Here is a 26,998-nt window from a genome sequence, read left to right as displayed (position 1 = left end):
TGTTTCGGAGAGAAAATCGAGTTCGTTTTACTTTGATTTTCTCTTTCTCAAAGGTATGTAGGAAAAATATAGTTTGATATGCCTAAAGTACAGGGTATTAGTAATACAAAATAGCCAGGTTTAGCAGAGTAAAATTCTCAACATTTCCAAATAAGAGCTCGCCATTCAGTGCTTCACGGGGTTTTTCGGAAACGACCATCAGAAAAAAAATCATTACTAATTTAATAAGTCCTTTTTCTAATATTTACAACGATATTTATAAAGATAAGAAGACGCTTTTACTGGAACAAGTACTCATTGTTTCTAATAATGAGCGCAAAGTCCTGAATTTCGTCGACTAGTATCATCAATTTTGCATTATTACGACTTTTCTTGTAAGAGCGCTCTTAAGTAGATAACGGATTATTCGTTTGGGAGCTATGGACTCAAACTTCTGACAATTAAGACGCACAAACATGCCAATTGCCAAATTTATAATTTATATATATAGCCAAGGGGGCTTGGCTTGGTTGGGGCTTGACTTTACGAGGTTAAAATAACGGAGTGAGGGGGTTAAATATTCGTAAGACGTATACTTTATGGTCCACCCGAGATAATTACGTAATATATTTATGATGAAGTGATAATTAAAAAAACGTAATGAATGTTTGGTAACAATATATTTTGCAGTTTTAATTACTACCTACAATAAATTATAACCACGTGATAACAAATTAAATTACAATGTCAAAGTTCTTAAAACAAAATAACTACATATGTAGACAATGTCTTTGGTTTATCATTTGTACTTTAAAGCTTGCTCTTTTTATGCGTTTTTAATAAAACTTTCAATTCTCGCCTCAAGATTTTACCGGAAGGGTTCTTGGGAATGTCCTCGAGGAATATAACACCTCCCCTCAAATGCTTGGCCGGTGACACCTGAAAACAAATAGAAGAGGTATTAATAGTTTGGCAAGCCATTTCCGTCAGTAGAAAAAGGCGACAAATTAAAAAAATGTAGGCGCGAAGGATATACACAATTTGAATTACGCGGTTTTGTCTACTGACAAAGTGGGAGTGGGTTTGTCAGAGTATAAGATAAGGGCCATTACACACCGCGTTTTTCATTTCACGAAGCAGTTTGGGTTATTCCCACTAGTTACCACCAAGTTCTTACCAGTAGTAACTACTGGGAATTTTTTTCCCACCTTTTACCACAATAACACTGCTATTATGATCCTATCATGAATCTAGTATTAAACTGGATTGGGCATAAGTGGTGGGGATAACTGACAGAACGGGATAGTCTTACGTATCTTTCAGTAGGAGTAGCAGAGAAAGCGCTATTATTGTTTGTCCTTATCACAGTCTCACATTTTTTTGTTCCCCACCATTTTTTTAGTAAGGATAATGGTCGGCAACAAATAAATTCGACCAATCACAGTGTCGCATTTGCGTATGTTTTGTCCCTCACGGAGGCACGCGTATACCACTTCTATACGATCCTACCTTCTATAGATCCTATAGACCGCCCCACGCGCCGCAATATACAATTTCGAAGTGTCTATTTCTAACTTCATGTTTGATGGCCTCGAGAAAAATAGGTATTTTACATCAGAAGAATCAGTGCTCGCACAAAGAAACATACCTAGGTAAGTAGGTACATATAAAATAAAGAGACAAGGCAAAGGTTATCCCTTTTTTAGGATCTGCTAGTTCATTCAGACGGGTTTAGATTTTCTAGAAGATTCGCCATGAATAATTCAGATTTATCTGTTTGGATTTGAAAGGATTCATGTGAAGTGCCATTGTCAAGACTTACTATTCTTTGTACGTAATTGTTATACAGATTTATTCTCATACAATAGCAAGTTACCCTTGAATAACCTTAAAATGGGCGGTTACGAGATTCCATGGAGTACCCTACATCTGTCAAATACCTTGGCCTATTTCTGGACAGCAAATTAAGGGTTACAAGTTTTGGGCGCGCTATCACCAATAATGAAACGAAAAACCGCCTTAAGTCCACGCACAAAAGTGTTAATATTTATACATACTAGTAGTTCGCCCCGAACTGAGAACTCGCGGTTAGCCAAAAAGATCAATTGAATGCAGTGCTACTTAGTCCGAGATGGGCTTTTCGTAATTGATTCCTGATTCCACGATTACTTGAAATTACTTTGTAATCTGATTACCGATTTCCAGATTACTTTGTAATCTAACAATACGGACTTACTAAGTACAATTCCATTTGAGGAATCAGGAATCAATTTTCGAAGACTACAATTACTAGTAATTGGAATCAATGTAGATTCCTCATTACAGGAATATATTACTTGACTCCTTTCAGATTACATTTCGTACTACTACTATCAAAAGGATAGTAGATATAGATGTTGTTGACTTACTAGGATGCATCTACCTATACCTTATTTGAAACAGGTGTGCAGATTTCGAAAATGATGATCATGACCAATAAAACGACATCCATGTCGACTTTTATAACATACTGCATGGCCGCCTATTTGGATTCCAAAATGATCATCATTTTCGAAACCAGGGCCCCCTAAAACCTATAAAACGATATCCATGACGACTTTTATGACATAGTGCATGGCCGCCATCTTGGGTTCCAAAATAATCATCATTATCGAAATCTGCGCCCCCCAAAACCTATAAAACGACATCCATGACGACTTTTATGACATAGTGCATGGGCGCCATTTTGGAATCCAAAATGGTCATCATTTTAGAAATCTGTGCCCCCTAAAACCTATAAAACGACACCCATGACTTTTTTTTATTTTTTTTATTTTATTGATTCATAAAATTTACAGAGCATTACAGCGGACTAATACACTGTGAAATGTATAATAGACAGTATCTATACAAACAAGGTACATGATACAGTCTAGAAAGGACAAACAGAACTAAATGTCAGAAAGAAAAACTAATACAAGACAGATGATTCACGCTTATCCAACGCCTCACAGAACTTCATACATTCTTTACACAGATCCATCCAACTACTTGCAAATACATCACATTCCGGTGCTGATGCGAGGAGCGCATTGATATATTGTAGTGCGCGGACAAGTGGTGATTTTCCATGGGACATAGTGCGTGTTTTAGGCACATCTAACAGGTGATGACTTCGTGGTCGAAAATTAAATTGGGCCTTCTTAGCCATAGATGGAACGAACAGGCGTACGAGCTGTGCAACCAGTTCAGGGCAGTCCGAGTTCCCCCGTAAGACATTACATACTGTGGTCAAGAGCCCGTAGTTACGCCTTACCTCTAAGGAATTAAACCCTAAAACGCCAAGCAGGAACTTTGAAGGGTACAAGTATGGGTAATAACCGTGCATCTTTTTATAAAGGAACCGCAGAAAGGCTTTCTGGATTTTTTCCAGAAGCCAGACGTACTTGTCCTCATGCGGGTTCCACACGACCGATGCGGCTTCAAGTTTACTCCGGACTAACGCAGTGTACACTAATTTAATAGCCCTGACGTCATCGAAATCTCGCGCATTCCGAACCACAAACCCTAACCTCCGATAGCAATTTGTAGCCAACGCTTTCATATGCTCATGAAAGTTGAGCTGCGTGTCGAGCATAACACCCAAATCGCGTATAGACTCGACACGAGTTATGGGATCAGGACCTAGCAGGTATTGAGCAAATATGGGACTATTGGCACGGCTAAAAGTCATCACGGAGCACTTTGATTTGTTGAAGAGGAGCTTGTTGTTAATGCTCCATTGATGAAGCAAAGACGCGCAGTCGGACAACTGCTGCACTCCATAAATGAGCTTTAGGTCGTCGGCATATAACAAACATCTGGCATGCTTAGGGACTGCAGCTAAGTCATTTATCATTAAGCCAAAGAGAAACGGACCTACAATTGAACCCTGACTGACTCCGGAACGTGTGTGGTAGGGTTTCGATACGAAGCATCCGTGCTGCACGTACTGCTGTCGATCGCGCAGATAACTGGCAAACAACCGGAGCAACTTCGGTGAGAAGCCAACGCTACATAGCTTGCTCAACAGTATGTCGTTATCCACGCGATCGAAAGCCTTCTTAAAGTCAAAGTACAGCACGTCAACTTGTATTCCTTTATCTAAATGCTCAGAGACGGAGTCTACCAGAGTTAATAGGTTCGTTTCGACAGATCGCTTAGGCCTGAAACCGTGCTGAGAATCGCAAAGGTAAGGTTTTACTTGAGAAGCAACGAGTCTATTTACGATTGACTCAAACACTTTTGCAATTGAAGATAGAATGGCTATAGGGCGGTAATTCTCGACCTCGGACGTTTCACTCGATTTTGGGATGGGACGTACTCTTGTAATCTTCCATTGACACGGGTACTCTCCAGAACCAAGGATCAGGTGGTAAATGTGAAGTAGTGGCCCAGTTAGCCATTCCTTGCACCCCTTAACAACAAATGCAGGGATGCCATCAGGGCCAGGGGAGCTGCGAGGTTTTAAATGAGCTATACCAATTTTTAGATCAGCAAGATATATCTCATATACGTTTATATAATTCGAATTACGTGTTGAGTCGTTACAGATGATGTTTTCATAGTCAAGGAGAGGTTCAGACGGAAGAAAAACGCTTGAAAAAAGTTTGAGAAGGCCTGGGCTGCTTCAACCCCCTCATGCATCTTTCCCTCATAATTAACCTGCGGTTCAAACCCTCCTTTGGATTTTAGACTGCTCACGTGTTGCCAAAATGCCCTAGGTTCGGAAGTTATCTTACTTTGGATATGACGGACATAATTCTCATAGGCTACTGTGGTTTTCGATTTTACAGCTGCCCTTAGCCTGGAAAAGTCATCATATACCGCAGTGTCACCTGTTCGTTTCCATTCACGGTGAAGATTAGCTTTACGCCTAATATCCTTTATTAAATCGGCAGTAAACCATATCGGATAACGTCTACGCGCTTTATCAGATCTTAATTTCCTAGGTATACAAATGTCGAACATGTTGTATATTATATTATAAAAGCGTTCCAAAGCAGTGCTGACTTCGCGACTCTCAAGAACTTCTTCCCAAGACACATCCGAAATCAGTTGGCAGAGGAGTGTATAGTTTCCTTTGGGGTAGTTCCAATCGAGTCTCGAGTCAACATTGCTTAGTTGCAGCTTGGCAGTATCATTCTTGGCATCAACACAGGGAACAGAGATCTGAAGCGGAGGATGGTACGCATCAGGATACGGTACTAGTCCACACTCTTGAATTTCTGTTACAGAGACCCCACCTTCACGCCTCCGCATCAGCACTACATCTAACACTCCGCCATACATATTCGCAACTTCATTCATCTCTTTCAAATCACAAACAGTAGTAAAATAACAGTAGTAACTTAAAGTACTAATAGAGGTGTACTTAGGGTTCAAGTTTAGGTCCCCAACAATTATTACGACACCAGCTAGCGACTCAATGATTGACTCAATTTTGTGGAAGAATCGCTTGTACTCATTTTCGGTGGCATTAGGTGGGATGTACACCACGCACAGATAAAATATTGTGTTTTCCACCACAAACGAGACCCACAAATCTTCTGCCTTCCGCTCGTTGTTTCAAGCTCAGGTAAACGACGCAGAGCTATCCCAGGTCGCGCCGTCACCAAGACACCGACCGCCCCCTCTTCGTCCGTCGGCGCGATCTCGTCGAATAATAGTCCGGTGGCCGGCTGCATGAAACAAACCTCATCAAAAAATAGAATATACCTACCCTGTAGAGGTACCTGACATTTAGTAGCTTCCAACGCACTTGGTCGGCCTAGGCTTAACCTGGCAGATTTTGTACAAATGGCAAAAACGTTGGACAAAAATTCATCAAAAAAAACCTCATCGAAAAATAGAATGAAACTTGTATGGTAGTATACCTGACCTTGAGGACAGTAAAAAAAAATTGGTCGGCCTAACCTTAGCCTGGCAGTTTTTGCATTCCGACCAGATTTATTGGGTCACGTGAGAGCTACAATTTACCTCATCGAAAAATAGAATGAAACAAACGGATTATAATAGCTAAAATAAGCCTGTTGACGTATGTCTTGGTCGGCCTCACCTTAACCTGGCAGTTTTTGCAGTCCGACCAAATTTATAAAAAAATCATCAAAAATTTTTTATCGAAAAATCGTATGAAACTGGTATGGTACGATGGCTCCCTTTGAGGACAGTAAAAAAAAAGTGGTCGGCCAAATCCTGTGTTGGCAGGTTCCTGTGTCCGACCAATTTTGTGGTACCACGTGAGAGCTACAATTTTACCTCATCGAAAAATAGAATGAAACAAACGGATTATAATAGCTAAAATAAGCCTGTTGACGTATGTCTTGGTCGGCCTCACCTTAACCTGGCAGTTTTTGCAATCCGACCAAATTTATAAAAAAAACATCAAAAATTTTTTATCGAAAAATCGTATGAAACTTGTATGGTACGATAGCTGCCTTTGAGGACAGTAAAAAAAAAAGTGGTTGGCCAAATCCTGTGTTGGCAGGTTCCTGTGTCCGACCAATTTTGTGGTACCACGTGAGAGCTACAATTTACCTCATCGAAAAATAGAATGAAACAAACGGATTATAATAGCTAAAATAAGCCTGTTGACGTATGTCTTGGTCGGCCTCACCTTAACCTGGCAGTTTTTGCAGTCCGACCAAATTTATAAAAAAAACATCAAAAATTTTTTTATCGAAAAATCGTATGAAACTTGTATGGTACGATAGCTGCCTTTGAGGACAGTAAAAAAAAAAGTGGTCGGCCAAATCCTGTGTTGGCAGGTTCCTGTGTCCGACCAATTTTGTGGTACCACGTGAGAGCTACAATTTACCTCATCGAAAAATAGAATGTAACAAACGGATTATAATACCTAAAATAAACCTGTTGACGTATGGCTTGGTCGGCCTCACCGTAGCCTGGCAGTTTTTGCAGTCCGACCAAATTTGTGGTACCACGTGACAGCTACAATTCTGCCGTGCTAACAACATATGCAGTAATCGCAGTTGAAAAGACATGCAATTGTTTATCTTATTCTCTTTGAATAAGTTCTTTATTTAAACGATGATTTTCATGCAAGTACTGCACATACAATAAGCAGGGCAGAATTTACCTCATCGAAAATAGGATGAAAAAAAAAACGGATTATAATAGCTAAAATAAACCTGTTGACGTATGGCTTGTTACGGACGGCTTTCATAAATTCAATGTGGCAGTGTGCGGCAGAATCCACTTGCATCAAATTTGATGCAACACATTGTGGCTGGACATTAAGAGATGAAATGTATAAGATCAAATGGTTTGAAGGACACATAACGCCTTTGCGAGTCGAAGAAATAACAATAGATAAGTCGGAGTCTGGGAAAAGTTCGTCAGACTTCGACTCCGAAGATGATTATGATTAACAGTAATTATTAACAATAAAAGGGTTATTCCCAACACAAGCCTTCTTGAGCTTACCGTGGGGCTTAGTCAATTTGTGTAAAAATGTCCTATAATATTTATTTATTTATTTATTTATTTATTTATTTATTCCCACTAGTTACCACCAAGTTCTTATCAGTGGTAACTACTGGGAATTATTTTCCCACCTTTTACCACTGGTAACTACTGGGAAAAAAAAATCGTAGTAGTTACCACCAACTCGGTTTGGTGGTACCTACTGGGAATTTTTATTCCCAGTAGTTACCACTGGTAAAAGGTGGGAATTTCTTTTCTACAAACCGAGCTTCGAAGGAGAAATGCTACAGTTGATGGAAAAAAGGCTGATTTGATGCAAAGATAATCACTTAATATATGTGAGGTTATCTTGTGTATTTTACCGTTTATTAAAATTTTGGAAGGCTCACCTGCAGTTTTTCCTCTTATATTACAAGTGTTCGATTGAAAACTAAGCTTTGGTGTATACCTGGATCATCTGCATGTACAAGAAGGCGTTTCATATACGCCCGCCCATCAGATAGGTACACAAAGTCATGATGCGTATGGAATACAGCATGTGTGGCCAAGCCATTATGCCCTAAATTATGTACTACTTCGTTAAAACTTAGCTTACCTGTGTATTTACTCTTTCCAAAATATTTATCTTCCTTAAAATGCAGCCTACACAAACGGTCTTTGTCATTTGCCTTAGTTTTTGGTACTCAAAGCTTTTTCTCACCGATTTATGCATATCGGGTCCTTGGGAAAAAAGGGAGATCCTATAGGTATATTTCCACAATTTGTCGCACACTATTGCAGTATTGTGGAGAAAAAAAAACATACAACCGAATTGATAACCTCCTCCTTTGGGATTTGGAAGTCGGTTAAAAAAGGAGAATGTTTACAATTTATTGGAAACAATGTATGTGATTTGACAGTGACAGCAACTCCACTATGGAGGCGCCACCTGGCGTGATAAAATGTCAGTTATGCCTCCTCATTCTATCTGTAGTGGAAAAGTAGGATACGATTCAAAACTTTTCAAAAATCGATGAAAACCTTTTTATTTTTGACATCTGTGAGACATCATCTCAACGTAAGTGTTACTCTGAAACCACGTCAGTAGTTAGAAAACGTTATTTAGATATTAGATAGATTTATGAATAAAATTTGAACTGAATGTTTTCTTTTTTTTTAAAGCCCTCTAAGTTAGCATTATTAAGTTAAGTTCAAGCTGCGAAGAAACCATATTTTCAATATAGAAATTATTATTCTTTACAAATGTGGTCGGACTGCAAAAACTGCCTGGCTAAGGTGAGGCCGACCAAGACATACGTCAACAGGCTTATTTTAGCTATTATAATCCGTTTGTTTCATTCTATTTTTCGATGAGGTAAATTGTAGCTCTCACGTGGTACCACAAAATTGGTCGGACACAGGAACCTGCCAACACAGGATTTGGCCGACCACTTTTTTTTTTACTGTCCTCAAAGGCAGCTATTGTACCATACAAGTTTCATACGATTTTGCGATAAAAAAATTTTGATGATTTTTGTATAAATTTGGTCGGACTGCAAAAACTGCCAGGTTTAGGTGAGGCCGACCAAGACATACGTCAACAGGCTTATTTTAGCTATTATAATCCGTTTGTTTCATTCTATTTTTCGATAAGGTAAATTGTAGCTCTCACGTGGTGCCACAAAATTGGTCGGACACATGGTATAATAATATACTCCGCCTGGTACTCCATTCCGAGATTCGCGTATGACCTAACTGACACGCGCCTACGTCATCATGCTGTTTACAGGTTCTCAAACTTTGAAATGTGGGAGAATTTTAACCAACGGTGAAAATTATTTTAACGGCATTAATTTTAAGTTATTCGTGTAGAAACATAGTAAAATAAAACAAATCTAATGTATTAAATTAAACTTTATTTATCTATACAAGACAAACGTTTGAAAAACTAATTCACAGTTACACATTAATTACCAAGCTTACGGCGTGAAAAGTTTGGAAAACACTGCGACTGCTGACACTGAGCGAGAAGGAAATAACAATTAACACGCGTTCGACAAGGATGACGGTCAGGGCATGAAGTTATCTAGATCCGAATTGTCAAATGTGCACAGCGCTATCCTGTATTGCCAGTAGTATAAACAGAATTACCCGAAAGTCTGAAATTTCTTTCGTGAATCGGAAGATATTGCTAACGAGTAATTAAAAATGACGTGTTATTGTAAAATTTAAGCTAAAATACATATAAATGAAAATTATAAAATGGCTGCTATTTAACTGATCACCAGATTTAGTAAAATTTAATACCAAAAAAATCTATTTTACCACCCTAAAATCATGAATGATCACCAAAATTATAACACCATTTTAATGTGAAATGATTACCAATTTTATTACATTTTACTATCCTTTTAAAGGAAATGACACCAAAATAATCATTGTAAACCCAAAAATAGTAAATGATCACCAAAATTAGAACTCCATTTTAATGTAAAATGATAACCAAATTTTTAAATCTTGCTATCCTATTAAAGCAAATGGCTCCAAAATAATCATTGTAAACGCAAAAATAGTAAATGATCACAAAAATTGTAACCACATTTTAATTAAAAATGTGCAAACATTTAATATATCGTTATCCTATTAAATTAATTAATCCACTTCGTCAACTTTTTCTAGTAGCATTTTATTTATGTAACAGTCGCAGTTCTAACCTAACCTAACCCACTTTTCTAGTAGCATTTTGTTTCTGTAAGGGTCGCAGTTCAAACCTAACCTAACCCAATTTTCTAGTAGCATTTCTTTTCTGCAAGGGTCGCAGTTCAAACCTAACCTAACCCACTTTTCTAGTGGCATTTCGTTTCTGTATGGGTCGCAGTTCAAACCTAACCTAACCCACTTTTCTAGTAGCATTTCTTTTCTGTAAGGGTCGCAGTTCAAACCTAACTTAACCCACTTTTCTAGTAGCGTTTCGTATCTGTATGGGTAGCAGTTGAAACTTAACCTAACCTACTTTTCTAGTACCATTTTGTTTCTGTAAGGGTCGCAGTGCTAACCTAACCTAACCCACTTAACTGATAGCAGTTTAACTTACTTTTCTAGTAGCATAACGAAATGCTACTAGAAAAGTAGATTAGGTTAGGTAGGTATGCGGTGCGGGCTACGGGGGGTTGAGCGGGAGGGGCTAGTAATTTTGGCATCAGTTTACTTTATTTGGTAATATGTATACATTTTTTGGTAATCATAGTGGTTTATTTAGGTGAAAATATCGCATTAATTTGGTCTTCAAGATTTGGTGATCATTAATGATTTTTGGTGATCATTCAATATATTTGGTATTTGAATACAATTTGAAGTGCAGTCGTAATTAAAGTGGTGGTACTTTTGTATTTTTAGGCCTTATTTTTTTGGTGTTCAGTAATTTATTTTGGTAAGCATGATTTTTTTATTTAGGGTACCAAAGTATTTTTTGGTGGTCATTATATTTGTAGCCTTATAAAATTATAAAGAAATATCTTAACTTATTAACCATAGGTATAATGTACCCATGTAACATGTTATGTTGAAATAAAGTGGCAATGTTATTGTGACGTAGGCCCGTGTCACTCTGGGAATGGAAGACCATGTTTTATTAGACCATGGTCGGACACAGGAACCTGCCAACACAGGATTTGGCCAACCACTTTTTTTTTACTGTCCTCAAAGGCAGCTATCGTACCATACAAGTTTCATACGATTTTTCGATAAAAAATTTTTGATGTTTTTTTTATAAATTTGGTCGGACTGCAAAAACTGCCAGGTTAAGGTGAGGCCGACCAAGACATACGTCAACAGGCTTATTTTAGCTATTATAATCCGTTTGTTTCATTCTATTTTTCGATGAGGTAAAATTGTAGCTCTCACGTGGTACCACAAAATTGGTCGGACACAGGAACCTGCCAACACAGGATTTGGCCGACCACTTTTTTTTTACTGTCCTCAAAGGCAGCCATCGTACCATACCAGTTTCATACGATTTTTCGATAAAAAAAATTTTGATGATTTATTTATAAATTTGGTCGGACTGCAAAAACTGCCAGGTTAAGGTGAGGCCGACCAAGACATACGTCAACAGGCTTATTTTAGCTATTATAATCCGTTTGTTTCATTCTATTTTTCGATGAGGTAAATTGTAGCTCTCACGTGACCCAATAAATCTGGTCGGACTGCAAAAACTGCCAGGCTAAGGTGAGGCCGACCACTTTTTTTTTACTGTCCTCAAGGTCAGGTATACTACCATACAAGTTTCATTCTATTTTTCGATGAGGTTTTTTTTGATGAATTTTTGTCCAACGTTTTTGCCATTTGTACAAAATCTGCCAGGTTAAGCCTAGGCCGACCAAGTGCGTTGGAAGCTACTAAATGCCAGGTACCTCTACAGGGTAGGTATATTCTATTTTTTGATGAGGTTTGTTTCATGCAGCCGGCCACCGGACTATAACGCTCCAGTCGCATCCTACCAACTCTGAGTCTTCGACTGAATCAGATAGCCACGTTTCAGTGACAGCGATTATATCACATTCGTGAGCTAGGACATTTTGCCTGAAGCTTTTCAGCTTAGTGTTAAGGCCCCTGACGTTCTGATAAGTGATGTTGACAGAAGAGATGTTGACTGGATCAGGGTGGGTTCTAGGCCTCTGTTCTTTGTTTTCGAAAAAACCACACTTTGACCCTTGCATTCTGGGGCCAGACGTCCGCCGACATACACTTATTGTAGTGGATTGCAGGAACACCCAACTTAAAGGACTTATAGTTGCCCCTAGATTTAAGCTCCTCTACACTGCATTCAGCCCCTTCGCACAGTTGCTGCAAGTACTCTTTAATTTCTTCAGCGCTCGAGACCATATTCCAAAGGTGAATATGTTTCCGCACTTCGACTGCTTTTAGAGTAGTAACGTCTGGCCCTGCCGTACCGCGCATGGAAGTTAAGCGTCTCTGTTTTTTCGATTTGGGCTGCTCCCAAGTCCCACTCGTAAGGTCCTCGTTGGTTACTGTTTCTGATGCGGTGTCGTGTTGTTCACTTTGCGGGGGATTTGATGAGATATTGGTGACGGCCAAAGGGGTGTTTTTTAGATGTTCGACCAAAGGACTGCTGGTTTTAGTACTTGCCATTGCAACTGGTTCCATCTGTTTCGTGCTTTTCCTAGCACAGACGTCGTCCGCACTATGACCCTTAGACTTCTTACTTGATTTTGCAACGCGATCACTAGTGCTTGGTGGGAAAATATTGGTACTCGTAACGGCAGGGTAACGGGACTCCGTAGACTGCTCCAGCACTTTAAGCCTATCACTGATCACTTCCATCCTACTCATGGAAGTATTGAAAGCAGAGTGATATTTCCCCAAGATAGTGAGAGCGTCCGTCAGCTGCTCAGACAAACTACTTATTTGTTCCCGGAGAAGTTGTATTTCTAGGGCAGGCATGAGAATACTCACTTCTCCCTCAGGCAAGCCCTGATCCTGGGAAGTGGCTGCCGGTGAAGTGCTGCGGGGGTCAGAAGGAGTAACTCTTCTCAGCACGACATTTTTAATGCTTGCAGGGGTACCAACCGGGGTATCACAATTTCGGCCTCCCTTTTTGGCAGCACTGGTGCACTCCGGACATGCCCAAGTAGCTTTCTCGGCCTAAACGCAGAAAGAGTTCTACTGTTGCACTCATAATGGTAAAGCTTACCACACGTGCTTACCATACATTGAAGATATTGTTCGCCGACTTGCAGCTCCAAGTGACACCCACTGCAGATCATGCTGTCATCGAGGCTCATGACTATCAGAGCAACCGCAATGTCTACCAGGACAACAGAAGTGAAGCGAAGTGTTTCGGCAGCGCGGCGGCGTAGCAATGCAACGTAGCAGTGCGGCGTAGTCGTGCGGCGTAACACTGTGACGTAGCAGACGCGGCGTAGTAGATGCGTAAGAGCCCCACACTCACGAATAATGCCCGCGTGGTGTAGTTGAAGTACCAGAGCGACAGAAGCATGCAGTAGATTGCAGCAGACACGTCGGGGCGCGCGTAGCACACAGATGAAGCGCGGTGCGGTTACCACGCGTATACTTATGCGCTCCTATTATGCGCGCGGATTAAAAGGTTGATTTTATTTAAATAATTCAAAATTAAATTTAATAAAAATTTTGCGCGAAGACTTGGATAGGTCTACACCGTGCGGCGGTCCAGGGGGACTTTTATGACATAGTGCATGGCCGCCACTTTGCAATCCAAAATGGTCATCATTTTCGAAATCTGCGCCCCCCAAAACCTATAAAACGACATCCATGACGACTTTTATGACATAGTGCATGACCGCCATCTTGGAATCCAAAATGGTCATCATTTTCGAAATCTGCGCCCCCTAAAACCTATAAAACGACATCTTCTTCTCTGTCGTAGTTACCTTAAAGTTTATAATCGTGGCATACGTCCACGACGATCCTTTGAATATCTCTGTAAATATATAAAAAAATGATAAATCTTATAATTTTCCTATATGATAATTTCATATAAGAATTCTATCTTGTTTCATACTTTTTAGAGCGGGATTTGCAGTAGTCGGGTTTTAGTTTTTGAACTTATTTTTTATATATGTTTTCTGAGCAAAGCTCGGTCTCCCAGATATTAATCCTATAAATAAGATAGTGGATTTGTTAATCATACGAATAAAATTTTAAAGTATCTAGTGTAACTCTTGTTTTATGCAACGTGTTTTATGTCGTAGGCCGATCGTACGATCAGGCAGATAGTAATGTTCCTGTGTAATGTATTGACGATAGTCACATCACTCACATCAAACCAATATATAGGTAGGATAGGTTCGTTAGGTTACTTCAGATGCCCGAAGGGCAAACTGCCCAGAAATAGGAGCCCCGCGTAGCGGGGCTCCGTCGACTCAGGGAACGAGTCAAAGATTTTCACGTTTCACGATATGCCTAGGAATTTCACGATATGCCTGATCTTACGATCGGCCGCCGACATACATATTACTTAAGTTAAGACGGGCCTTACGGACGTAAAAAGGGGGCCAGTAAATTGGTGCGCAAATCGCGTTGTGTGCAGTCTAACGCAATCAGGAAAAAACTTTGAACAGATTGAAAGGTAATAGATTGTTTCATGTCTTCATCTTACTAGGCTTGTGTCGGTCATGAACTAAGAACTGTTAAGAATGAAATCCCATCAAGGACCGAAAGGAACTAAATCTTTTTGTACGCTCTTAATCGGTCTTTAGGTCCTTTAGTTCAGTGGGATTGGTGAGCGCTTGACATGAGTGAAACAGAAAATAGACTGAACGAAATGGTTCACAATGACGCTGGCACGAGTGCGAACGAGAAAAAAGAGTGACAAACAGTCCTAAACCTGAAAAGTATGAAGAAAAATCAAATATTTTTTATATTATTTTATTATGTCTAGCTTTTTGATGTTTAATCGTCATATAGTATCGTACAACTTGAATCGTAATTCAGTTGCCAAAGATTTAGGAAAAAACTACTGTAAAATCGATTCATACATTCCCAGCTCTCAAAGACCGAACTGAACTAAAGGAACTAAAAGACCGAACTAGTTCGTTTGACCGATTGACCGAGAGCGGAGCGCTCTCTGTAGTGACCGAGCAGGCACAAGCCTACATCTTACGCATAACGCCGTCTGTGGGGGGTACGAGTAGGAAGGAGAGCCTAAACAGGGTTAAAGTAGCGTGTGGCTGACCTTAACGAACGACGAAAGACGTGGACAGTTTCCGAACGGCGAAATATTCAGCGTTTCCAAGGCGCTCACATGTCACACAAATTGCACTATGTATAATAGAAGTGGATTGGTTTCGACTCATTCAAATTCTTGTCGCAGCTCCTGATTAGTAACGGTGCGCTCGCTACGCCCGCTTCAGCTACCTGCAGCAGCAGTATAGGTATCTACCTAGTATTTTTGTTACGTTACCTTGCTGGCCACGTGGTCCTGCAGCTCGCGCTCGGTGACGGCGGCGCCGGGCTGGCGCACCACGAAGGCGGTGGGCAGCTCGCCCGCGCTCTCGTGGGGTGCGCCCACCACGCCGGCTTCAGCCACGCCCGGGTGCTGCAGCAGCAGGGCTTCCAGCTCCGCTGGGGCCACCTGCAGAACGGCAACTTTTCATAAATTGTTTGTTCTGAGCTTAGAGTATTTTGAATGATAATTCACTATTTTTAAAGTAGCCTGTGGTGTCATCAATTAATTCATTCCTGAATTTTAAACATTCACTAATCTTGACATCTGGCCACTGTAGGTACCTTGGCGGAGGTCAGAGTAGCAGGCCAATTACCCTCGCGAGTGATGAACGAATGGAACTGCAGCCTTCTGACATTCCGATAACCCACAGTGAAATTGAGCCTTAAATAGGACAATGTTTGATGTTCTCTAACTATCAGGCGCGTATACCTCTCGCGTCGAATGATGCTCCCTATGACAGTTCTTTCAAATCTCCTATCATCATCATCATCATCATATCAGCTGAAAGACGTCCACTGCTGGACCTAGGCCTCCCTCAGGGATCTCCAGTCTCTTACGGTGGGCATAATTAGAAAAATAAATGAAGATATATTTTTTTGGCGTATATTTATTAATTAAATTCCTCCATTCCTAAATAAATTAATGTGCTAAACTTTTAAAAAATTACTACACTTTTTAAGTGACAGATGATATAAAATTGAACTCTCATAGGGACCATTAATCGACGCGAGAGGTACCTGTAACTTATAATTAATTTTGATTTTCAGATAAAATATTCATGATCATGACTGTAAAGTATCATGCAATGTACAATCAGCAAAGCTATTAGTTTGGCATCACCCTTGCAGAAGGAAGGCACATGGAAGTACCTAGTAGTTAGTGTATTCAAAACGTTCGAACTGCGTTTTCGCCATCTTGACATATGATGCGATGCCCTATAAAGATATGTATAAAAATCAAAGCTAACATCTCCTTCTTCTTTGTCCTCGACTTTGTCCTGCTACATGGGGTCGGCTCCAAGGCAACCCCGTGTCGGGGTCGGTTTCAAAAATCAAGGCTAACATGTCTATTGTTATTTGTTATGTTATGGTAATACACATTCACAATTCTTTAAAGCAGTAAAGGCGAAAAGTATCCTACAAAGTGATAATAGGTATAAGCACAGAATAACTAATAGTACTACCGTACAGAAAATTCACTCCTTTACAAAAGTCAGATTTAGGTATAAAATTATACCTATACTCGCCGCCTGCAACAAAATTGAAACTTATAACCGCGCACGAACCGTGAATCTTCTTTGCGCGAGCGCTACGTGACACGACTATCGTGCGAGCCGAGCGGCCTGCACTGCCATACGCCTGCCCTGCCCGGGAGGTGCGCCGGCCAAATGTACCTAAACTGCGTAGTGACACCCCCCTGGTATAACATTGACCAATGGACGGTGGTTTACGCCATACTTCAAAAATATAAAATTACTATGTTATTATTGGACGTTCACGAAGCTAAATGGGGACGAATTTGGTAATAAACCTCTGTTGCTGGCCCGCCAGTATTTTAGCTCCAGGCGGAAGATAAATAAATGTTGGGCCCAAACACAAGTGGTTTTTTAGACTACCAATAATACTTATGGTGAAAACAAGCTTATATTCATAAGATTTGCAACTTGCAACGCAACTCCAGTGTAAAGTCGGTCTTTGCGACACTCGCAGCGATGCGAAGATAATATAATACCGCCTTTTAAGCCCTAATGATTTTTATCGGATATACATACCTAAATATGTAATCTTTAATACCTAATGTGTAATAATAACTATGATTATGTCAAAATGTTTCTAATAAATCTAATCAATATCGGACTGCACACTTACACGTGATGTGTACGAGTAGACAATCAATTTTCTCGTCAGGCCAGTGGTTGCTAAGCCGGAAAATGTCGTACAGGGCTGACAAAAATGGGTCGTTCTTTTTCCACACCATTAACGAGATATTCTTTAATTAGGCAATAGATTCACAATCCTGACATTATACTAAACTAATAGCCAACATACCTATATCGCCATGCGCACTTAGCTCTCCTGGTCGAAGGAGCCCCTCATATAAACATTATAAACCTTCATGCGGAGCGATGATTTACGTGTTTCTGTGATGTATGTAAAATGTTTTTGGAGACTACAAATACTCATTTATGAAATTCCTCAATCCAATAAAGATAAATATTTGTCGACCTTATTTATGCCTGTAGCAGGAGATCTAAGGTCCACCACCTTGCATTTTGGAGACAAAGCAAACCGCTTGGAACAGGTGTTCCTGGGGGTGATCTGAGCTGATTAAGCCCGGTTGCCAAGAGGTTCCCCCCCAGCAAGTGGGCAGGGGAGGGGGGGTAAAAGTGCCTCCGGCGCGCCTCACTCTAAGCTTTATATCTGCATACATCTCGCAATTATATCAAGTTTGGTGTCTTTTTCGTGTAATTCGAGGATGAAGAATTCAGTTCTGTGACTAAATTTTTACTCACCCATACAAAAAATTCGAGAAATTCAAAATTCAAAAAAAAACTTTTAATTTTTTTTTTCCTAAATCCTCTAAAAAATTTTAACTATGAGGATTTGCTCTAGAAAAAAAATACCTGTAAATAGCCCAGTTATCCTACTATACAGAATAGTAAACTTGTAAAACATTTTTTTTCATAACTCTGTTAAAAAAAAATGTTTTGTGTCGCGCGGCGTACCTGCATTGTAAGAGCGGTATGCAGCGTTTAGGATTTTTAAGTATGTTTAGATGATTTCTGATAAGTTGTTATTCTTCTGGTTGTAGATTACATTAATAAATTACTTCTGGAAGTATATATATATATAGTATATATATATACAAATATAAATTAAATATATAAATAAAGATGTTGGGAAAACTTTCGCCAACAGAGTTAAGTATTATAAATGTGATAAAATTAACATTATTATTTGCATGTCTTTTCCATATCTCGGGACCATGGGGTCCCGGACCTTTGGGAAGCGTACGTGGGGACGAAGCCAACAGCGCAGAGGCCCTTTAAGGCACGTTAATCTAAAAGCAAGGGATACATGTGGTGGATACTATCCCCGAACCGAACGCACAATGTGATACATCCGGAGATGGTCCCCGCCAGGTGCAAAGGCTATTACAGTGCAGCACTTTTGTGCTGCGATGGGAACTAAGGTCATTGGCTATAGATTTGAAAGTTGGATGGACTGGATAATGGGCTATGGGAGAGACTAGCGGACACCTGCCGTGACAATCAGTCTCAAAATTGTAAATGACAGGTGGTGACTCGCCAACTCATTGAGTTGGCCCCGCAATGGCCGCACGCACAGTGCGACAACAGGGCAACACTTTGGAGTGGCTGTGAGGTTGTCGAGAGGTGAGTCTGCGGTAGCCAGATCCCGGTAATCCGTTCAGCAGGCCGCCGGCGTTATGACATTTTACACTTCGAACCTGGAGCATAGGTCCCGCTCTTGCGACTCCATTCTGGCCGGCCAATCAAGGCAAGCACAGAGGCGAGGGCCAGATGACAGGGCCCTCTGGAATAGGGGTCCGCGGTGTCGTCACTCACTGTCAGCTCGCCACAAGCTGCCCCCGTGGGACATTATTATTATTATTGTGGTGTTGTGGGCCTTTGAGTGTCGCATTGACCAGCATTGATCTATTGTGATGGCCCTTTAAGTTCATTACTAATGCCCGTTGCATCCAGAAAGTTCCAGATTCTTTGGGCCGTAATGTTTTGTACCTCATAGGGTTGCACTACGTGTCGCCCTAGGTAGGTACTTCTTTTTGACATTAGTAGTCCACAAGAACAGAGAATGTGCATTGCAGTCTCCTCTGACTCCTGACAGAGCCTGCATGTCGCATCTTGTTTCTTGCCAATTTGAAACATATATGTTTGTTCAACTTGCAGTGTCCAGTCAGTATTCTGGTCACCGCGCAGGTTTTGTGCCTTTTGAGTCTTAAAAGCTCCTTAGCAGTTTTGCTGTTGGACCCTTTGATCAGAGCTTTCGAGTGTTCTTGTCCTTTAACGAACTTCCACCAATCGATTGCTCTCGTTTTTTCTAAGTTGCTGATCAGAGAATATGCATCTCGTTTTGTGCTTCCACAGAAGGGTTCTGGGCCGACCAGGGGTGTGTCTGCGCCCTTTCTAGCAAGTTCGTCCGCTTCTTCGTTTCCGTTAATGTCGGAGTGCCCTGGTACCCATCTAAGTGTAACTTTGTTGAAGTAAACCAGTGCATTTAGGTTTGTTTTACAGTTCTGGACTAGTTTTGAGTTTGACTCAAGGGATTCTAGTGCCAGCGGAGCAGCCTGGCTGTCTGAGTTGATGTAGATAAGCTGGTGCCTTAGGTTCCAGGTTATCCAGGTTGATCTCCGCACATTTGTTGACGGCGAAGACTTCTGCCTGGAAGATTGAGGCCAATGTGCCCATGCTGACGCTAGCTCTGAGCTTAGATCTCTCACCATAGATCCCACATCCTACATCATTGCCTTTCTTGGAAGCATCTGTATACCAGATGTGGCTTCCCTCTTCGACGTACATTTGGTTGTTGATCCATTTGTCTCTAGGAGGTCATCAGTAGGCATGCTAAGGGCTCTATTCGCAAAAACTCAGGCCTTTAGATTGGTTAATGCCTGAGAGCGCCATTTTGGCCTGTTTAGCGTGCATATTCTGTAGACGCACTGCTTGGCCTCCTTTGGGGCTATTCATAAATTACGTCATTTCAAATTAAGGGGGGGGGGGGGGGGGGTCTGGACATCGGATGACGGTAGCATGAAGTAGGAGGAAATGGGGTCATTTGAAGCATGATTTTTGGATGATTATAGGGGGGGGGGGGGTCCAAAATCGTCAAAAATCGATGACGTAATTTATGGACAGCCCCTTTTGCACCTGCAAGTGGAGTGGTATGATGTCCAGCAGTGCATCTAGGGCCGCTCCCGGTGTCGAGGAGTAGGCGCCTGTTACTGTTAAACAAGCCGTGCGTTGCAGGCTGTTTAGAGTGTCTATTGCTGTCTTTTGGCTGGTTTTGTTACACCAGACTGCGGAGGCCGCTGTGTATAACCACATAGCAATTTGGATCTTAAGCCCCATCTTGCTCCTGCCATTCGACAGCATGACCACATGGCCATTTTCACTTTTTGTATAATGTTTCTCAGGTGAGGGTTCCAAGTTAACGGTATTATTTGTCCATTAAGTCTTGGTTTTGTGAGTTTATCGAGCTTCCGTTTCCTTGTGAATGGTTAAATGGCTATTACAGTCTTGCTCGGATTAATGGACAAGTCATTTTCTCTACACCATTTGAATATTGTGTTTAGAGCTCCTTGCATTAGGTTGGATATTGTGTTGAGGCAAGGGCCTTTGACGATGACTACAAGGTCATCGGCATATCCTTGTGTATCAAAGTCTTGGCCTGACATGATTGCAAGAAGTTGGTCCACTGCTAGGGTCCATAATAGTGGGGATAAAACGCCTCCTTGTAGGCACCCTTTAGTGGTATAAAATTCATGCTCTATATATAGTATTGATGGTCAGAGTGGCTACTCTGTTTGAGAGCATGCTATGTACCCATCTGGTGGTTTCGTCTACTCCCTTTGATTTCATACCATTGAGTATGGTCTCTGTGGGCGTATTGTCGAAAGCACCTTCAACATCAAGGAACGCACATAGAGCGGTTTGCTTTGCCTCTAGGGTTTTCTGCACCTTGTCAACCTGGTTGAAAATTATTTCGGCGACACGGCGATTTTTGGCGCACGGCGCGATTTGGTCTATGTTTGGGGACAGATTATAGCCCCTCAGCAACAGCCACCATGCCCTGCTGACTGGGGCTGGTCCAAACAACAAGGTTATTGGGAGCCCATATGGACAAGCCTACCTGCGGCGGCTGCTGCTTGTTTAGAGCTTATTCGTTGCCGCTGCAAAACAAAATGCGCAGGGAGGTGCAACTGCGTTAAAAAAAAACCTAAAATGCACAGTCCCATGGGCATGTAATGGCAATTACGAACAATATAATATCTTATTTTAACCCGCATTTTTTGTCAAACATCTCCTATGTTAATTTTATCACATTTATAATACTTAACTCTATTAGCGAAAGTTTTCCCAACATCTTTATTTATATATTTAATTTATATTTGTATATATATCACGTCCAGAAGTAATTTATTAATGTAATCTACCACCAGAAGAATAACAACTTATCAGAAATCATCTAAACATACTTAAAAATCCTAAACGTTGCATACCACTCTTACAATGCAAGTACGCCGCGCGACACAAAACATTTTTTTTTAACAGAGTTATGAAAAAAAATATTTGACAAGTTTACTATTCTGTATAGAAGGAGAACTGGGCTATTCACAGGTATTTTTTTTCTAGAGCAAATCCTCATAGTATACATTTTGTAGAGAATTTTCGAAAAATAAATCTAAAGATTTTTTTTTTATTTTGAATTTTTCGAATTTTTTGTATGGGTGAGTGAAAATTTAGTCACAGAAATGAATTCTTCGTCCTCGAATTATACGAAAATGACACCAAACTTGATATAGTTGCGAGATGTATGCAGATATAAAGCTTAGAGTGAGGCGCGCCGGAGGCACTTTTACCCCCCCTCCCCTGCCCACCTACTGGGGGGAACCTCTTGGCAACCGGGCTTAATCAGCTCAGGTCACCCCCAGGAACACCTGTTCCAAGCGGTTTGCTTTGTCTCCAAAATGCAAGGTCCCCTTAGAAAACGGGACCTTAGATCTCCTGCTACTGTGGAAAAAGGACCACCAAAGTTTGGTCAAATGTGTTGCCATTTGTATTATATTGTACCTACCTGAAAGCCGTTGTACTTGATGAGCTCCTTAAGCCTATCGACGATATAGAAGGCGCCCTCGTTGTCGTAGTAGCCGATGTCGCCCGTGCGCACGTAGCCCTCCTGGTCGAACAGCGCCTCGCTGGCCGCCTGGTCGCCCATGTAGCCCTTCATGCGGAGCGGCGACTTGATCCATAGCTCGCCTTCCTCGCCCACGCCCTTACGTTTGCCAGTTTCGATGTCTATGACCTAAGAAATATTATAGAAAATATTAGGCTCCGATGTTAGACTAATAAGGGCTCATATAGACGGTGCGAGAACTCGCATGCGTTTCATTACCTTGTGGTATTTGATCGGTTGGCTGAAATGGATGTCACCTCAATAGTCCGCAATGTAACTGAAATAGCATACGAGTTCGCGCGCCGTCGAAATGAGCCCTAAGTTTGTGGTAATTTTTGATGAAGCAAAACTCTCAAAGCGTGTCAAATGCCTCGTTCAGAAGAACATACAGCCCGCCCGGCGGCGGCTACGGCCCGTAGGCCATGCAACTCTGCTCTGTGGTTATTTTAAATCAAGATTGAGTACCTATATAATTTTATTCTTTTCCAGGCCGTAGAGAACAAGGTTTTCCCAATAAAATCCAAATATGATTCAAATACTTAAGTTTTGGTGATTAATTTTAAGACGAGAAGAGTCACCTTTCCCAGAAACCAATCTTACCAACATACCAACCTTAAATCTGAGAACTAAGGTTGAAATTCTATTAACATGTATGTAGTCGATAAATCGTACTATGCCTGGAAAACGAAAACATCTCTCACACACATCTGTTTGCAAAATGCTTGCCAACTAATTGCGTGCATTATTAATGTTGCACCATAGATGCAGCTAACTTTGGAAGAGACTGAAATGACAGCTTTCAATTGTACCGTAGACACATTTTAATTCAAGACGTTCAGATGAACGTCACACACCCGTGTCGTGTGTGACGTTCCCTGTGACGTGATCTGTGAGTCACCTGTTTGTGACTATGTTTTACCTTAATCTTCATGCCGGGCGCCGGAGTCCCGCAAGAACCAAGCCGACGTTTGGTGGAAAGGTCGACGCAGCACGCCATTGTTACCTCCGTCAGACCGTAGCCCTGCCGGATGAAGTTTATGCCTAACCTGCAACAAGTAGTATTAGTTGTAAGTATTATCGTTTATAATAAAATCGAAGGAAATTAATAAATAAATAAAAAAAGAAAATAAATAAATAAAGGGAATAAAGGAAATTTATCATTAGTGAAAGTAGATACTATACCTCTGTGACACAGCGTTTTGTATTTCTGCGGAGAGCGGCGCCGCGCCGCACCACACTTCGTTGACACACTTCAAGTCGTATTTGAGGACCAGTGGGTGCTTCGCCAGGAACACTGCCAGTGGCGGCACAAGCGTCATCATGTTTATCTGGTTAGATAAAATGTATATAATTATGAGAAGTTTATGTCACAATAATTTTGTACTTTATTTCACAGGGATAGAGATCAATTTTGCGTAATTACTGACTCCCTTATGCTTAGGATTGATTGCAATGGGTGGATTAATACCAATTACTAGTATCAAATTAGATATACTTACAATAATATTATGTATGTAGCTACATATATGTACGTTACGCTTGCATTTTAAGCAATGATAGCCATTTTTTTTACTATGTTCTTACATATTAGAAATTAGAATTAAAGATTTATTTAAATACCTTATAATTTTGTATAGTTTCCAAGAACAGCTTATCTTCGAAGCGGGTCAGGAACACTATTTCAAGATGGAATGACAACACACCAAAAGTTGTAATGAAACCATAGGCGTGGAACCAAGGTATTAAAGCTAAGAAATTCTTTATTTCAATATTGTTTGACTCTGTTGATGTTTCCACATAATATCTGAAAAAAAAATGTTGTTTCAAACCTTGTATCTTGTAAATTTAACAGAATAAATAAATAAGATTGAATTCCTTGTAAGACTTCTGTTATTGTGAAAATATTTTTCTTTTCAGTTATACAGAATTTTTTATCTAATTTTAGGGCAGAAGGAAACTTTTATATCCCTCAAATAATTATCATTTTTTATCCTTCAAGTAAAAGTATGTTAAACATTTTAATCAACTCACTTCATATGCTGTGACAATGTCAGGAAATTTATATGTGTAAGCATGACTCCTTTAGGCAATCCAGTGGTTCCTGACGAACACATAACAGCCAGTGTGTCATTTCCACTGGCATCCGCCAACTCAAAGTTTTCCACACTAGCTTGCTCTTTGACAAGGTCTTTGAACATAAGGCCCGGGATAACATCATAATCTCCAAATAACACTATTTTCTCCACAGAGGATCCTTCACTGCAGTCTTGCATGTTCTGAGCCGTGATCGGTGAAGTAAATATTATCTTTGGTTTTGTTATTTTTAAAATGTGAGTAATTTCACCTAAAATAGATAATCTTTTTTTAATTTACAATTATCAAATAATTTATATAAAATCGTTGTACTGGTAAAGCTTTAGGCAAATTTGGGGTTACTTTGATAGTTTAAATATAGATACATACATAAAAGAACCATTATTCATTATTTACTGAATATGTTTGTGTAACTAGTTAAGTAAATTATAAGATTACTATATATTGATAATATTGATGTTCACCTACTGTAAAAAATCTCGCATTAAAATATATTAGGGGTCATCCATTAACTACGTCACACGAATTTCTAGGTTTTTTTACCCCTCCCCCCCCCCTTGTCACATTTGGTCACATTTGGCAAACCCCTCCCCCCTAGTGTGACGTCACATTTTTTCTACGAAATCGCCAAATCGAATTAAGTAAGTACCTAAGTATTATTAATATTTTATCAAAATATTTTTGACGATATACATATTAGTAATTTTATAACCCAAAACTGCTTAGGAAAGAAAATTAAAAGAATAAAAACGATTATCGTTTTAAAAACTTGTTATTTAAATGTACAGCGAATAAAATAATTAAAAAAAAAATTCGGTTACTGATGAAGTTAAAGTGACGTCACAAAGTTTGTGTCTCCCCCCTCCCCCATGTCACAATATGTCACATTTTCTTGACCCCCTCCCTCCCCCTAAACGTGTGACGTAATTAATGGATGACCCCTTATGGCTTAAAAACTGGAATTTTCAAAGTCATCCCTGCATTTGTACAGAACCCTGTTTTACAGTAGGTATGTATTTTTTTTAAAGCTACTTGCAAAAGTTTTTAAATTTTTACATCACAGTACTTATTGGACTGTGTTACATTTGTTTTATTTTTATACAATGTTGGTACATACCTGGAGAATAAGTGACATTAAGCGTACACAGAACAGCGCCGCAATACATGGCAGCCAGGGCAGCCACCGGGAACTCAAACCGGTTCTCACTGCACAGGGCAACCACCTCCCCCTTCTTCAGGCCAATTTTCTGCAGTGAAACCGCCAGGTTCACACTTTGTTGCAATATATCCTTATATGTCACAGAGTTCCCGGTCTCTCCGCATATCTGAAAATTTAAGTAACAAGCAAAATAAATTAACAGCAGTGGACAATCTTACGCATAAAAACTTAGTGTCAGTTGCACCATTCGCACTTGACAGACTGATTAACGTCACCAGGCACGCCGCGGCTGTTTACTATGAAACTTTCCATACAATAAAATTTAGCGAACTCTTTAAAGATGACAAACAGTTAAGTGCACCGACCCTTAAATAGTACACAAAAAACAGGAATGTTAGTGTTAAGGGTGTGTAAAATCATGTAATTGCAATGTTAAGGACAGACAAATTGAGTTAACAATACTTACTTTTAATTTGTCAATAAAATTAAAACCCTAAATGACCCAACTTCCTCTATTAAGTTTAGTAAGTACCTATAAAGGAAATTAAGCCAAATAACGTCTGCATTGCGGTACTTACTAGGGCTACTTTATCTCCACCCTTCTTCAGCTGGTCAAATAAAAACTGTGGGTACGACAAGTGGGCTGGAATCTGGCGTTCCTCCGGCCCGTAAACTATATTATTGTGTATAGACACAGCCATTTTCCTTTATTTAATTTTTCGGCCAGTGGACAGACGTGAAATAACCTAACCGAGTAAATTCAACTAACACTTTAAACTTGCTTTTATAGACTGATTTCGATAAAAATATCGATATAGCGGATTAAAGCCGAATAAGTAAGATAGCGACTGATAACACATATCATATCTGATATTCTTTATGTAAATAATAGTCTATAACATTATTAAATTAAAATACTGGAAATGGAAATAAAATACAGACGGGGCAGGGAGGGTCGCACGACGTTTTTAAATTTGACATTGACATTTATTTATTGATGTGTTGCCATTGTAAAAAATAATCAGTTGATGTCTAATAACCTTAAAGTGGTAGCACACTATCGCGACCATAGAAGTTAGGATCGTATAGAAGTGGTATTCGCGTGCCTCCGTGAGGGACAAAACATACGCATAGTAGGAGATCCCACATATATGGTCGACCTTCACCAATCTGTCACGGATGAAACTATGAAAAAAAAAAAAGGACTGAATACCATAGTAATACAAGAATAATTAATAGTTAAGTAAGCACATAAATATAATACATATACACATACACATATATAAATACATAATGTTAATGATAATAAATATTAGAATTTAAGACTAGGGATTAAGTCCCCCACACTACCTAGTAAATAAAATCTTAAATATCAAAGATTGTAAC

At 40.1% G+C, this 26,998-nt stretch overlaps 1 protein-coding gene across 1 annotated transcript; it reads right to left on the bottom strand.

The window, feature by feature from the left end:
* Positions 1 to 780: 780 nt before the first annotated feature.
* On the bottom strand, positions 781 to 26,549 carry LOC134799510 (luciferin 4-monooxygenase-like). Its single transcript, XM_063771925.1, has 9 exons — positions 26,191 to 26,549; positions 25,571 to 25,778; positions 24,391 to 24,703; positions 23,980 to 24,163; positions 23,542 to 23,687; positions 23,279 to 23,405; positions 22,261 to 22,488; positions 15,383 to 15,553; positions 781 to 918 (listed from the first exon to the last, which is right to left on the bottom strand). Exons 1-9 carry the CDS (start codon positions 26,311 to 26,313, stop codon positions 790 to 792), a joined length of 1,629 nt encoding a protein of 542 aa, XP_063627995.1. The 5' UTR covers positions 26,314 to 26,549; the 3' UTR covers positions 781 to 789.
* Positions 26,550 to 26,998: the final 449 nt, after the last annotated feature.

Source organism: Cydia splendana, chromosome 18 (genome assembly GCF_910591565.1).
Source record: "Cydia splendana chromosome 18, ilCydSple1.2, whole genome shotgun sequence".
In the NCBI taxonomy this organism is placed as follows: Eukaryota; Metazoa; Arthropoda; class Insecta; order Lepidoptera; family Tortricidae; genus Cydia; species Cydia splendana.
Note: the sequence above shows the minus strand (reverse complement) of the source record. Positions and strands in the feature narration are given on the sequence as shown.